The sequence below is a fragment of the Artemia sp. Qi Xiang Cuo genome, chromosome 9 (genome assembly GCF_049724085.1).
Source record: "Artemia sp. Qi Xiang Cuo chromosome 9, ASM4972408v1, whole genome shotgun sequence".
NCBI lineage: Eukaryota > Metazoa > Arthropoda > Branchiopoda > Anostraca > Artemiidae > Artemia > Artemia sp. Qi Xiang Cuo.
This window is the reverse complement of record NC_142802.1, coordinates 33228784-33245215: the sequence shown is the minus strand read 5'-3', so window position 1 is coordinate 33245215 and position 16432 is coordinate 33228784. Positions and strand designations below refer to the sequence as shown.

At 36.0% G+C, this 16432-nt stretch overlaps 1 protein-coding gene across 1 annotated transcript in view; it reads left to right on the top strand.

The window, feature by feature from the left end:
* Positions 1-16432, top strand: part of LOC148948584 (kinesin-like protein KIF28) — a 288269-nt gene that overhangs the window by 35245 nt on the left and 236592 nt on the right. The window contains exon 4 of the mRNA XM_089094971.1: positions 5926-6099. Within this exon, the coding sequence (XP_088951097.1) occupies positions 5926-6099 (174 nt within the window). The remainder of the gene's footprint in view (positions 1-5925; positions 6100-16432) is intronic.

The window sequence follows — 16432 nt, the reverse complement described above, 5'->3', positions numbered from 1 at the left end:
ATCGCTATGTAAGTATGGGTCGTAATTCTTGTATCTCCATCGATATGGCGCACGACGGTTTGTATCCTCTGACTGATCTTTTTTCGACCCCTCCAGCAAGTTACTTTCGTGAAAAGGTGGTGCAGGTACAGGGATTTCCCTATTTTCAGCTACGTCATCAACTAGAGGTCTCATTTCTTCGTATAGCAATTAATTGTCATCGATGTTAGGGAGCCATTCGTCTTCACCGTCTGATTCCTCTAGTTCATCTAGGTCAAAGACGTTGTCATCTGGCAGCTCAAAAAAAAGCTCCGCGGCGCGCTGACTGTTGAGTCTCCTCGCTGCTTTCTTCTGAGACATGCGCCTCGCTTTCTCGTATTCATCCTCCATATCTGTAAGGAAATATATATAGAAAATAGAATAGAATATATTTTATTCACTACAATAGCTGGAGCTAACATCAGCATGTCATGACATAAAAAGAAGACCCAAAACAAGAATAAAAAAAATCAATCAATAGCAACACAAAAAATTAAGGCAACAAGTCAATAAACTAAAGTTTTCAAGCAAGGTCAATAAAATAGAATGATTCAATAAAAAAATTAATGTATGTCAAGAATCAATTTTCACAGTTAAAACAGTGAACATTTATAGTATAGACTTTACTGTATAAACTTTATACAGAATATATCAGAATATGCAATATATAAATGGTTGGTAAACTCAAAAGCACTCACAGGCAAACACCTGAAATAAACTGCATCAAACATCAAATATTTGTTAAGGTTACATCATTAAAATGCCGAGTAAAATAAGGGACAAATGATATACAATGTCTCTCTGTACTAGAGGCTGGGTTAGTCAATAACTGCGGACAATTATTTTTATTTGTCAGAGTCTAGTGACTGGTCCTTCAGTAGGGGGGGCTTTCGAGATCCGATAGTAGACCACGATGATCTGGGGAATTCAAACAATTTGGTCCAAACTGAAATGTCAACTCATGTCTATGACAATCAAGTGAATTCAAGTTGAGCTGTTTTAGTGCATCATCATATGTTGAGTAGTTATATCCAAGTATAATTTTTACTGCTCTTTTTTGTATCATATCAATTCTATCTGATTAATCTTTCGTCAAACCCGGATGCCAAACTGGACATGCATACTCAAGAGAAGTTCTAACGTAGACACCAAGAAAAGAATGGAAGAAGGCCCGAGCAAAATAGAAGGAATCTATTCAAATTTGTTGCTTTATATCTGTAATTCCTGGACTAGATTGTAGTAGAAACTCTCTTACCTGCCCTATTCCTAGTGTAGTACAAACATACCCACTCAGTACGACCGTCCTCGTACGAGGCAGGGGGATTTTCGAGTCCTATAGCTTCGTCCCTAGTTCCAGAATGACTGAGAAAAACATTCCTAGGCCCTTGGCAATGACTCAACATCAGCTCTGATTTTTTTTTAGAACTTTATGGCCCCATTCCACCTCCCAGCAAAATTAAAAAAAAAACTACCTTTTGACGAATTTCGACCCACTTCCTTTGATTGCTCAATAAAACTGAAAGCGGAAGTGAAGCATCACCTGAGGGCGGTTTTTCTATTTTCCTGAAGTTGACGTTTAGCCCCGTATATGGCTGGCTCTATTTCTCTTTTGCAAGTCCATGAAATCAAAGAGGTTTATAAGCTTGCCTCGTACGTGGACGCTGGGACAGAAAGGTTCTTCTTTAAGCATTTTCTGAGAGTACTAACTTAATACACAAATACATTCTTAAGATAAGCACTTTTGACAATTTGAATGCACAATAGTGTCTTTTGATTTAGTTTAAGGTTGCCCTCAATATTCTCTCAAACTTTACCTTCAAAGAATTAGCCTTAATAGTAATAGTATCACATTAGTTGTGATGGCAGTAAGAGAATTAGTAGCAGTATTAAAGTTGTATTGCAAGTAGTAGTAACAGTACCAGAAGTAGGGTTAAAAACAGAAGTGGCATGTACATGTTGCTTATTGGTCGGTTGAACGTCCCCCTCATGATGCCCCAGAAGTTTCACTTTGATATGGTAAGCCATTCCAAAAATATTGCTGATATGCCTTTTTGACCCCCTTTTGACGCCCCTTTCATCTTCAGACTCTACGCCTTACAAGCTGTTGCAGTTGAAGTAGTAGTTGGAGTAGTTTAGTAGCAGTTGTAGTAAGTATTTGTAAAATTAGAAGTAGTGGTAGTGTTAGTAAGGGCATGCACATATTGCCTTTTGGTCAATTGATTTTCCCCTTTAAGCATTTTCTGAAAGTTCCAACTTAATACCCAAGTCCATTTTTGAGATACACCCTTTGGCAATCTGCCGGCACATGGTGTGTTTTGATTTAATTCAAACTCCCCGTAAATCTTCTGTCAAATTTACACCTTCATAAGCACAGCCTTAATTGTGTATTATTATTAGTAGTAGTAACAGTAGTAGCAGCGATACTAGTGGCAATAGTAGCGGGTACATGTTGTCTTTTGGTCAGTTGAACATCTCAATCATGATACCCCAGAAGTTTCCTCTTGATACGGTAAGCCGTTCCAAAAATATTGTTGATACGCCCGTATGAGCAATGTGTATGCACGTAGTATGTTTTGATTTAGTTCAACTTTCCCCTCAACGTTTTTTCCAGGTGTTTATATCAGTATCCTCAGCCTTGGTAGTGCTAGCTAAAGAAGCAGAGGGTTCACTGATATTTGTGGTAGTAGTAATAGTAGTAGTTGTGGTAGCAATAGAAGCAGCTGTAGTTTTAGTAGTAGAGGAATAGTAACGTGCAAATATTGTGTTTTTGGTCAATTGATCGTCTTCCTTATCATTTCCTGAAAGTTTCAAATTAATTTACTCAGTCAATCCTTAGTTACGCACTTTTTTTTTTTTTTTTTTTTTTTTTTTTTTTTTTTGTATTTAATTTTCACTCTTTCTCCCTCAAAAAGACAATGTTAATATAAAACGAACAGAAATTAATCAAGAAACTTTTTGCACTAAATACTTTTTTCAAAAAAAAAGTAAAGAACTCCATTAAATGAACAAAATGAAACCAAAAATGAAGAAAAATAGAAACAAATAATCTACCAAGCATACAACTACGGCAAATCAGTCTTAATAAATAAATGAAACCCAAAACAAACAAAAATTACAAGAATTCAAACTCAAAACGAGCAGAAATTAGTCTGATTAGGGTTCCAAACCCTATGCTTTCCAAAAGCCAGAATATAATATGTACTTTACTGAAAAAAATTCTTTTAAATGTTTTCACTTTTATAACTTTAAGAAATCAAAAATTAATTAAGATTTTAAGGAATAAATATCAGCATATGTATATTAAACTCTACTTTTAAATTCTACTTTTTTGTCTTACCTTCTCTTGGCCTACTCACTTTTCTTGGAAATAATTTCTATGGAAAGGGGAATTCCCAGAGTAATTGAAAAAAAACGATTAGAACTTTAAGCATTTTTCAAAAGAAAGTATGCCAAGGATAATTTTTCAGGCTGAATCTTTTTTAAGAAATTTCGTTAGTTACGCACTTTTGAAAACCCTTATGCACATAACGTGTTTTGATTTAATTAACACAACCCTCAACATTTCCTGAAAGGCTCTTCTGAATGCCTTCGTATTTTGGGAAAGTCACGTTCAAACATCCATACCTTTCTTAATTGTTATTAATTTTTTCTTCTTTTTTGATTTTTTAATTTTTTTAATTTTCTCTTTTTTTGGTCCTTAACAAGTTATCTTCTAGGATATTTATTATTATTGATGTTTGTGTTATGTTTTTTCTCGAATAAAATTGAACTGAATTGAATAGCTTATACTACATGTAAACAATGAACGCAATTCTTTGCTTACAGCCATTGCCCTGAGGGCTGTAGGGGGAGGGGGGCGTAGAATCTCCAAAAGAATAAATATTCTACCATTCAACAATACTGAAGAAAATCGACGTGCCGAAATTTTGATTTTATGTTAGGTTTTATAGAAGTGGTGGGCGTTGCGGGGGGGGGGGGGGGCTTGCTGCCCTCAAATCACTTTTGACTCTTAAAAAGGACACTATAACTTCCAATTTGCAATCAAATGAGCCCCATCTTAAGTTTATACGACCACCCATTCCATGAAAAGCTTATATGCCCCCAGGGCTTAACTTACAGCTCTTGTCCCAGGGCTCTGGGGGGGGGTATCAACTTTGAAGGTATTGCTATTACGTCCGTTGGACTATTTTGAACAAAATGGCTATCTCACAGTTTCAATCAGATGTGTTTGGAGAAGAGTATGGCAGGGAGGGGGGGTGCTAGTTGCCCTCCATTTCTTTTGTCTCTTAAAAGGGAACTAAAACTTTCAATGTCAAATCAAATGAGCCTCTTATAAAGCTTATAAAATAACCCTTTCCGCAAAAACCTTTTATACTTCTGGGGCATAGCTTATAACCTTTGCCCCGGGCTCTGGGGGTTCGTTTCAACCCTTAAAGTCTTGTTATATGATCTCTGGACTATTTTACATACAATGGTTATCCCAAAATTTCTTTTAGATGCATTTGGGGGAAAAGGGATGTAGGCGGGGGTCTAGTTACCCTCCGATAACTTTTTGTTCTTAAAAAGGGCACTAGAACCTCCGATTTCCAAACAAATAAGCCCTCCAAAGTTTATACAACCATCCCTTCCATAAAATCTATATGTTAATAATGGGGAACTAGTATGAATTGTAGCACTTGCCCTGAGGGCTGGGGGGGTTGTCATCCACGAAGACATAAATACTGAGCCTTTCTACTACGCTGAACAAAATGGTTATCTAAAAAATTTCGATTAGATGTTGTTTGAGAAAGGGTATGCGTGAAGGGAGAGGGGTGGTTGCCCTCCGATCACTTTCGACTTTTAAAAAAGGACACTTGAACTTTCAATTTTCGCCTGAAAGAGATGAGAAGCGTTTTCAGGTTTTTGTTCTGTTTGATATTCTAAGGCATTTGAGTTTTCTGCTTTTTTTTATATTCGATCCAGTGTCAGCGAAAATTTTATTGTTCATTGCCAATCTATGAAGATAATTTTTGAATTCTAATGTGGCTTTATTTTCATTAAGAGTTTCTGCAAATTTTACTCATTGGGCAGAACAGTATTTTAAATGTTCTCCCAAACCCTCCTCCATTGACCTTGGTAAAAGACACAGACGCAAAAATACCATCTACCAAGTGCTCATGTTGTATTATGTGGCTAAGGACGACAATGGGAAAAAAGTTGACATGATATTTATCATTTCATTCTGCAAAAAGTAGAAATTAATATATTTCACATATATATTTGCCGGAGCATGAATTGGCCATATTTTCTTTTCACTCTCATCATGATAAATCATAGATTTGTCTTTAAAGCGCAAATAAATGGCTTTATGCGACAACTCTTTCCATATGAATTAGCTATGAAAAAAAAGACAAGAATTACTATTTGCAATGCAAGAGCGTTACCTCTGATGGGATTATTAAATTTGTTAATAAAATTTTTAATTAGTTCTTTCCGACTGTAACTTCTTTCTATATCAACACAACCGCTATCTAAAAATAAAGTTTTGAGAGACTAATTACCCTTAGATTTTATTCTGTTAAACGTGGATTTTTACAAGTAATTGTTTTATATAACAAGTATTTGAATCATTATGGTAACTATGTTGAAAAACAGAGAAATGGAGTAGCTTTCAGATGTATGCAATTTATTGTTTTGTTTACTTTGTCTAAATAGCCAATCGAGGAATTTTTAAATCTCTGATAGAATCAATATAAATTTCGTTACGTCTATAATTCTTGTGAAAAAAGATCTATTTTCTTTAAATTTCCATTAAGATATGTTTTTCATTTTAAAAAAAATATATATATTCTTTTCTTCAAAGACAGTTTGTACAACAAAGTTGCTTTTGTGTGGAAAAGAATAATTTTGCAGTTACTTTTCTTTTAGGAATTGTACCATTATTCTGTGAAAGTCTTTTCTCTAAATTAGAGGAATCAGGCAACACCTTTGAAGTCTCAGTGTCAATGATGGAGATCTATAATGAAAGAGTTCGAGATCTATTTGATATAAAAAGCAAAAAAGGGCTAAGGATAAGGGAGCATCCTAAAAAGGGATTTTACGGTAAGAATATGTGCTGCTTTACCTAAGTAACCACCGATAATTATTTCTACGATTTTATAACCTATACGAATTTTGTCTCGTGCTTACTTAAAAATTTATGCTTAGCATATCTCTCAGTGCAGTGAAAATTTCAGGAAATGTCGACTGAGAAATTGAACCAAATCAAAAGACACCATGTGCATTATTGGTTGTCAAAATGGCTTGTCTGCAATATCTCAGCAATAGTTAAGGATATTTAGTCGAAATTTTCAGAGAATATTGAGAGGGATGTTGAACTTAATCAATCCACAACTATATGGATCCCGGTTGTTAAAAAGGCGTTTCTTCAATATCTCAGAAACCGCTAATGGTATTAACATGAAACTTTCAGGGAATGTTGAGGTCTATATTGAAATAAATCAAAAGATACTAACTAAAACTAATTAATTTGAATCGGATATATTAATTCTAATGCCGAAGACGTGAAAAACTGGAGAAATATTCATTATAATAACCAATAATAAAACTTTGTGAATAAAAACGGATAGAAATTAATTTAAAAAAGACTTTCCATAAAAGAAGTCTTTTAAATAAAAATAAAAAGCCATATTAAACTTAAGACAAGCATGAATAAAAGTCAGTAATAATTCAAACTTAAGACGTCCAGAAATTACGACTAAAAATATATGGAATCCATCACGAACATAAATTAAAATAAATGATCACATCAAACTTAAAGATGGCAGATACTGACAGACACAAAAGAATTAAAGAAACCTTAAAATTAGTAAAAATCAATTGAATATTCAAATCAAACTGAAAACGAACAAATATTACTACAAACCGGGATTTGTCTACTGCCCCTTTCTCCCCTTCCTTCACCGCAAAAAGTTTCAAGACCTATTGCGTCATTTGGGCTTTACTGAGAACAAAATATACTGTAAAAGTTTTTTTTTATGTTTATAATGTTGAAAAATGAAAAAAACCCAGTGTTCGATTCTTGCACAATTTTGTCTCTTGAATACAGTGTACCGTTTTGTATCATAAAGATACAGTGTTGCATCTGGCAGTCTTGGGATTTCCAGGGGTTATTATTATTATATATTTAATATTCAATAAATTTTCATTAATTCTTTTAGGATCTTGATTATTCTAGTGTTTCATTTTAGTTCGTCATCGATGTTTTGAAAAAGTAAACTTCACTGTTAAAATAATGCACAGTTTTCAATAAAACACAAGTGACAAAATAGGCTTCGGAACTTTTACGGTTATCTAAGGAGTGTTAGGACGCAGTAAGCAAACTCTCGTTTGTAGAATTGTTTTTCGTTTTAAGTTTGACTTGAATGTTCAATTTCATTTTTACTCGGTTAAAGACTTATTTATTCATCTATATCAGTTTCTGTCATCTTTATGCTTCGTATGAACATTTATTTTAAATTTTGTTCGTTTTGGGTTTCATTTATTGTTTAATAGTAATTTCTGTCCGTTTTGAGTTTGAATATTTAAAGGACTTTGTTTATTCCGGTTTCTAGTTCAATATGGCTCTTTACTTTTCTTTGAATTTTTTTCGGAAAGTTTCATTTTTTTTTTTTTTATAAGGATCACTTAAAAATATTACTTGTCTAAAATACAAAACACACTCGATAAATTGTATTTTTTTAATACCCGGGTTTTCATGATGTCTAAACCAGGCAATAACCTTCGGCTCGTTGAGAAACCACGTTACAGCTTTTTCATATTAAATATTCAGTTGGTATTTTGGTTAGGTTAGGTTATTTTAGGTTACCTGCTCCAGGTGGCCCCCTTTCATAATTCTTTGTGGTAGTTTTCATTATTTTGTTACTAAAGCATTGTATTTTCGTCATATTTTATTTTGTTTAATTACTTTTCACCAAACTTCACTTCTCGAGTGTTTTTTATGTAATAGCCAAATACTGAAAAAAAATAAAGTACCGAAAACTACTACTACTACTACTACCTAACAACGCATCGCAGCACTATGACGCCTGAGGCCAACACAGCTACGCACGCTTCTCCTCCATCCCAATCTATTCAAAGCTTCCCTTTTTGCACCCACTCATGAAGTTCCCATTGCCATTAAATCTTTTTTTATGACGTCCTCCCACCCCAGACGAGGACGACCTGCTTTTCGTTTAGCCCAGGATGGTTGGCCGAAAAAAAAAAACAATATTCGGAAATCTGTCATCCTTCATCCGCACAACATGCCCTAGCAACCTCAACCTTTCTTCATTATAGCCCTAGAGAGCGGTATTGAAGCACATTTTTCGTATAGCCTATTGTTTGAAATACGGTCAGTCATCCGGGTACCCAGAACAATACCTAAGCAATTTCTCTGGAAAACATCTAGCAAACCTTCATCCACTTTTCGGAGTGCCCTTGCTTCTGAGCCACATTTGATCACCGGCTCCAATATTCCTTCTGTATTCGCAGACTTATCTTCCTATTCTTCCAAACTTTATTCCAAATGTGAAAAAAAAACCCTGGGCCTTGGCTATTCTACTTTTGACATCTTCACTGCTCCCACCATCTTTACTAATAATACTACGAAGGTAAATAAATCTGTCCACCTGATCAATCTTTTCATTACCCAACTTCACCTTTTCTTCTTCACTTATTCCTAGCCTTTGACTTAATCTTCCTAACATTAATTTTCAAACCTATTCTAGCACCCTGAACGCGCAAAACCTCTAAAACTTCATTCATTTTGCTCACACTTTCATCTAGGATAATTAAATCATCAGCATAATCTAAGTTCAGGAGACTTTTTCCTCCCCATTTGATTCCGTGGTCTCCCATTGCCTTTCCTGTACTACTTAAGACAAAGTCCATCAAAATGATCCATTTAAAAGGGGATAGAACACAACCCTGCTTAACTCCTGATTTAATACAAAATCAGCTGCTAACCTCATTTCTTACCTTAACCCCAGTAGTGTTATTCTCGTACACAGTACTTATCACTTTAATGTATTTGTCTGGTATACCATACAAGAAGCTCTTCTATCAAGTTTACTAAAGCTCTTCTATCAAGAGAATCGAACGCTTGCTCATGATCTATAAGACTCAGGACTAGAGGTGTTTTAAAACTCAGGCACTTCTCAATTATTAACCTAAGAGTGAAAATTTGGTCGAAACATCCACTACCTTTTCTGAAACCACACTGTTCTTCTCTTAAAACTTTGTCTACGGCATCTCTCAGTGTAAAAAGTATCATATTAGTAAGTAATTTACTACCTACAGAGACCAAACTAATCCCTCAATAATTACCACACTCACTTTTATCACCTTTCTTATAAAGTGGCTTAATTAAGGTTTTCCTAAAAACCTTAATGCCAGTACAATATTTTACTATTATGCCGGCTAGCTTCATCTTTCAGATCCTCGGCAATTTTATCCATGACCTCCACTTGACACCTCCTTAGTTCATATTTTGATGCTTTCTCCACTTTCTTTAGATTCCTTTTGTTTTCATATGATCTATCACTAAGGTAATTCTGGTACAAGTCCTTTCTCCTTTCTATGAAACATAAAGCTTTTTCACTAATATTCTTAACTGCAGTTCTAGCTTTCTTCTCTAAGACACCTTCAGCAACTTCACAAATTATTTTTCTAAAATTATTCCAAATATCTTCCACATTATCAAATTTTAAACTCTCAAGTTTTGCATTCAACTGTTCCTGGACATTTTCTCTCAAATTCTTATCCTGGAGTCTGCCAACATCATAACTTCCCGGAAGGTAGTTACCCTTCCGATATTTCAGCTTTAAATTAACCCTTGACACTACTAGATGGTGATCTTTACTTTTAACATCAATAACGGCACTCCTATATACCCTAGTATCTTGTATTGATCCTGCCAATTACCGAAAAAATATAATAGGATGTTTCCCTTTATTAGTCATTTAATTTTTATTAATTCTTTTAATTTTTTTTGTCTTTCTATTCTGCTTTTATTTGAGGCCCGCCGGAAAAATATAAAAATATGAAATTTCAAGTATTAAATGAATGACTCTAACAAGGTACAACCCCGTTAAATTGCCAATATTTATCAGTGAGCAGAGCAATAATGTTGGAATAAACTTTTATTTTGGCTTTTAATTTAAGAAAAAAAAGTACACCGTTGGAATTGCCATGGTTGAAAAACCCTATTCATGAAGCTTCAAGGCCCTGGCTTGAACAAGAAGGACAATCACTTTTTTTTGCATAGGTAGCCCTGATGTATCCTCCTTTTCTTCTTCTTTTTCCTTCTTCACTGCTTGCAGGACACTACAAAAAAAAACGGTCCTCTTTCAGGATGCAGCTTTGTGTATCTTTTTGGATGGTCAAAGATGATAATTACCCCATCAAACAGCTCAGGGTAACGAACTGTAAGCAAGGAGCAACTTGGTTCAATAGTAACCGAAACTCTAAAAAGGGAACTTTGATATTAATTGATACATAAAAAGAGTTAGCTTATTATCGTCATTTTAAATATGTAAGAGTCACCAAGTTTAGTTTTACCTATAAGAAGTTACGAGCCTTAGAAAACTTGCATGATCTTTGAAATAGGAAGGAAATACCCTCAAAAACTCGAGGAATCTTAATGAAGATCAAACCATCAGATTCAGCCTACCAGAAAACCCCCCGTAGAAGTTTTAAGCTCTTATATACAAAAATGTGGAATTTTGCTATTTTTGCCAGAAGAAATTTCTCGAGTGCGTGTTTTTTTATTTGTTTTTTTCCACGGGTAATTGTATCGAAATAATAGTTCAAGAAGATCGGGAGAGGGCTTCTTCGAACAGAAATTAAAAGATCTAGTGCCCCTTTTGAGTGACCAAAAAGATTGGAGGGTAACTGCCCCCCTCGCACGCCACGTTTCCCCCCAAATTATCTGATCAAAATTTTGAGATAGTTATTTTGTTCAGTATAGTTGAAAGATTCAATAAATATATCTCCAGGGGTAAAAAGACCCCCCACAGTTCGTGGGGAGAAGCCCTTATCTTTATGAAATTTGCCCATTGTTCAGGAATAGTATTTGTCATTGGGAAGTATGCAGATATTTTTTTTCGGGGGGGGGGTAGTTTGAGCATGGGGTGTAATTCCAAAGGGAGAATTTTTCTTGGAGAAGGAAATTTCCGGAGGATGAATTTTCTAGGGAAAATTTTAGAACGGGGAATTTGACAGAACTCCTATATAAAATTATTTTTAATTATGTCACATTGTCTTTACCAACTCAATTTTGCATGTGGAGATGTTCCACGAGAATTATCCGGGGGCTATTTTCCGTGTGTTTTGATTTCCGGGAAAAATTCCACGGAAGGCGATACTCCCAGAGCGATGAAGAAACCGATTCGAAATTAAAGCCTTATTCAAACGAAAGTATGCCATGGAGAATTTTTCCGGCTGAATTTATGGGGGGGGGGAGGTTTTCAACGAAGCTGGAACTATCTGGAGGGAAGTTTTGCGTGGGATGAAATTTCCTCGGAGGAGCTTCTCATGAGAAAGAGGGAATATTTCATGGAGGATGATCCAGACTTGCGGCATAACTTGAAAGACGATCAGAAATTACATAAAAAACAAGTTTTTTTAAACTTAAAGTAAGGAGTAACATTAGCACAAAAAAACAGAAATTATTCCGTATATGAAGGGTGGCCCCCTCTTCAATGGCCTGCACTTTGCGCTAAAGTTTAACTGTTTTTGCCAATTTTTCAAGAACGGCAATTGAATCTAAGTTCCATTAGAATAGGAATCTTTTTTAAGTGTTAAAAGTTTTAGCGTAAACAGCAAGGTATTGAAGAAGGGGCAACCCTTCACATACAGAATAATTTCTGTTTGTTTTGAGTTTTAATGTTGCTTCTTGCTTTCAGTTAAAAACAACTGTTTTTTATTTAGTTCAAGCGGGAGTTTACCCAGTTTCCATCTAAATGGCCAAATTTTGATTTCTTTCCCCGCATTTGGTCAAATATTACGATTATTTTCTTAAATGTGTGAATGGGGAGCACAGAGGGTTGCTGAATTAGGGCCTCAGCTTAAGATTAGAAATAGCCTTTTTTCCAGTCGGGCTTAAATTTTAATAGAATGTAGTCTCTAGTCTAGGAATACACAAAAGTCAGAACGAACTTGAAGAAAAAGGCTTTAGCATAAAGAGCAAGGCTTCGAGGAGGGGTCAACCCTTCATATATTGAATAATTAATGTTCGTTTTGAAATTTATAGGATAAGCTTCCCCAGGGCCTGGGAGCTTATCCTCAAAATTTCAGCTCATTCCGATCACTCCTTCCCTGTTTTCCAAAAACCAAATATAGCCACTTAATGTTCATCAAGTTATTTTTTTTTATCAACCACGCCTACAGGCCACAGTTGGCAACGGATCCGAATGAATGAGGACTCATTCGAAGCGGAATTTGACCTGTTAGGGAGTGGGAGATTTTCAGACCGAAAAAATTATCCCCCGAATTTACATTTACGAAAAACCTCGTTTTCCTATAAGAGCCCTTGTTAATTTTTCCCACCACAGCCCTCTTTAACGTTGTTCGATCGGGCTAAAATTTAGAGGATAAGCTTTCCTAGGGCCTGGAAACTTATCCTCGAAATTTAAGCTCAATCCATTTACTCCTTCCCTGTTTTCCAAAAACCAAATATCAAGTTATTTTTATTTTTATCTGACACGCCTACAGGCCACAGTTGGCAACGGATCCGGGTGAATGAGGACTCATTCGAAGCGAAATTCGACCTGTTAGGGCCTTTTGATATTTTCAGACCGAAAAAATTATCCCCCGAATTTACATTTACGAAAAACCTCGTTTTCCTATAAGGGCCCATGTTAATTTTTAAAATTCCTAAAAGCATTATATTTCATAATTAAATTAGATCAAAATAATTCTCTTAACCTGAAAAGACCAACTACAAGCTTCAAAAAATTCAAGTTCTTTCCCAGAAGTTTTTTCTTGTCAAAAAACGAAAATCTTACTTTGTATTTGCTTGTGTTGAAAATAGATTGCAGAGACTAGAAAATAATTTAACAAAGTCTCTGATGGTCCAGTGGTCACTATTCTTGTCTGTCATGCGGAAGACCCAGGTTCGATTCCTCGTCAGAGTAAATTTTCTATATATTGAATTTAAAGTAGTATTTCTTAAATTTAAAGTTTAAAGAGAAACTCAGTTTCTTTTTTAAATCCAATCTATTAAATCCTTCGGCTCAACAGGCGTCTCCAGAAGAATATCACACTCGGCCTTCAGCTTACAGGTAAGTCTCCACTGCTTTGATAACATGCCGTATACCCGCATGCCCGAAGAAAAGTTGAAAAAAGAAAATCTTACTGTGCATTTGATTTGAGTATTCAGGAATTAAAAGCCTTAACAAAGAATCTTCAAAAGTGGGGGGTTTGGGGGGCGGCAGCCCCCCAGCTTTAACTCCTGACACGATCAGCTAACAGCTAGTCAAGCAATAATAAGTAATAAACTGTACAAAAACGTGCAGAAATTATTTGAAAAAAACTACGTTTTATAAAGAGTTAAAGAGGCTTTTGTAGCCTCTTTTGTTAAGATTTTTTAAGTCCTGTAGCCTGAAATCAGTTGGTCGTACCAACACGAATGAAACTGTTTCAATGGCATTTTTTTTTTGAATCTTCAGAGAATTTGGCATTGACAACTCAGTCTGTTACAGTTATAACTACAAACTTGTCTCTGTGCCAGGTATAGTTATGTATTCAGTGTGATTATGTATGATGCAAAAATAGATGAACCTGAACCTAAACTGCTTGTTTATGCTGAGCCCTTCTTCTGTTCCCTATTTTTTCTGTTCAAAATTGTTAAGTTCATCACATTATAGCATGTTATCGGTTAGGGAAAAATCTCCTGTAAAAAATCCAGCAAACAGGCTCAGTACTGTTTCTAATCAAAAAGATGCAATAGGATGTTCTGACGGTAAAAAATTCAAGCAGACTTCGTTCGTGTTGCAAAGCATTTCTTTGCAAGGGAAAAAGCGGGGGTTGAGGGGGGGGCGGTAGACCCCCAAAAGAAAAAATCTTAACAAAAGAGGCTGCAAAAGCGGGGGTTTGGGGGGCGGCAGCCCCCTCAACTGAACCTCCTAATCCCTGTACGTTTTAAGGGTTGAACTTGTGACTCAGCCTCTTTAACTCTTTAGAAAACATAGTTTTTGTTTCAAATAATCTCCGAGAAAAACCGGCTGCATTGCATTTTGTAGTTATATTATTGAATCAAGGAGGGTTGAGCTGAATGTAATTGATTCGAAAGGGGGTTGATTCAGACAGGTTTGGGGTAAATGAGGATTGAGTTGAATGAACATTGAGTTAAATGAGAATTGAATTGCGCAGAAGGTGAGTAGAATGGGGGGTGAGTTTCACAAGAATTAAATTACACAGATGTTGAGTTGAATGAGGGTTGAGCTGAATGTGGTTGAGTTGCACGGATATTGAGTTGAGTGAGGGTCAAGTTGCAGGAGGTTTAAGTTTTACGGGGTTCAGTTGCACGAAGGCTGAGTTAAACAGAAGTTCAGTTTCACGACGGCTCCGTTAAACGGGGGTTGAGCTTGAAGAGGGCTCATGAAAACAGGGGTTTAGTTTCACTGGGGTTGAGCTACAAAGAGGTTCAGTTGCATGGAGGCTTAGTTAAGGGAAAGCGTAGTAACACGGTGGCTCAGTTGCACCTGGGGTCAGAAGCACGAGGGTCCAGTAGCAAGAGGCTCAGTTACCCGAGGGTTAAGTTGCAGTAGAAGCTATAAAAAAGTGTTGTGTTCTGAAAATGATTTTCATTAATATAACATAAAAGCTTGGTATTTATATTTGAGTCGCCTCTAGGCTTTTTTTATGTTAATGAAAATCATTGTCAGAACACAACACTTTTTTGTAGCTTCCACTGCAACTTAACCCTCGTGTAACTGAGCCTCTTGCTACTGAACCCTCGTGCATCTGACCCCAGGTGCAACTGAACCACAGTGTTACTACACTTTCCTTAAACTAAGCCTCCATGCAACTAAACCCTCGTGCTACTGAAACTCTTTGCAGCTCAACCCCAGTGAAACTTAACCCCTGTTTTCATGAGCCCTCTTCAAACTTAAACCTCCTGCAACTCAACCCTCACTCAACTCAATGTCCGTGCAACTCAACCACATTCAGCCACATTCACCTTAATGGCCATTTATGGTGCCTTCAGGTGAATACACATAACATTTTTTAAAACAAACATGAAATACCACGGGGGTGCATCAGGATTTTAGAAATGTCTTGAATTTTAGAAATGTCTCACTACCAATGTCCCAGTAATGCTCTTAGTCTATGGCTGTCACAAGTTTTCTTACTCTAAAGCCATCATTATTATTCCCTATGCCACCCGGATACGTGGCACAGCAATACCAGTGCCACTACAGATGGTACTAGGGTATGATATCGGGGTCCAGCGATCCACTGTCCTTCTTGGACTATTCTGCCCTAAAGAATTAAGGAAAGAAGTACGGAAAGAAATTCTTCTAAGGGGACACTTCAGTAATAGCCAGGCCCAAGGTTGAAGTATTGAAATTAAAGAGAAATGAATTTAATTTTACAAAAAGGGCATGACGCATTTCTGATATCCAGAGCCATGGGCCCCAAAATGCAATTAAACACTACTTTACAGTTTTATCAAGCACCAAGAACATAAACATAGGTAAATGGAGCTCTAAAATAATGTTCTAGGTTAACCATTTATTTTGTATAAACTATGTGACTTTTTAAGAAGGAATGTTACCTCCAAAAATGAGATGCTAAATTTATAGTTGTTCGATACTTATAAGTCGATTGGCGATCTCAGAGTTTTCCCTACAAAGCAACTTCACCTTGTTTGGTGCAAATTTGCAGTTTTACGCCATAACAATACGGAACATGATACCTTCCCTTGCAGCAATCTGTTTGGCTGCTTAAAAATGGCACTGGAGCCATTTTAATTTCCTAATTTTAATTTCCTAGAAATAGGTATTAGGGTTCTCTTATATGCTGAATTTCATGGAGTGATTTTCCTAAGCATCACTTGCCTTTTAATACCAATAGTAAGATCAATCGTAATTCCTAAATGCATAATAGCCAAACAAATTGGTCACTCCCGTTTGTTCAAGTTACAGTACGAGTCCAAAACTGATCTAATGAATGCGATTGCAAATCTACCAGCGATTGGTTTCGAGAAATTCTGGGTTTCAGAATTTTTATTTCTTCCTCTAAGGTGCTACATATATCAAGCCTTTGGGCATATTTCTGGCGCGTGCAAGAACTATTGTATTTGTTCAGTTTGCGGCGAAGAAGGACACTATGGTTCTAAAGATGATCCCTGTCCTAGACTTATAAGATGTACACTATGTAAGTCTACTGA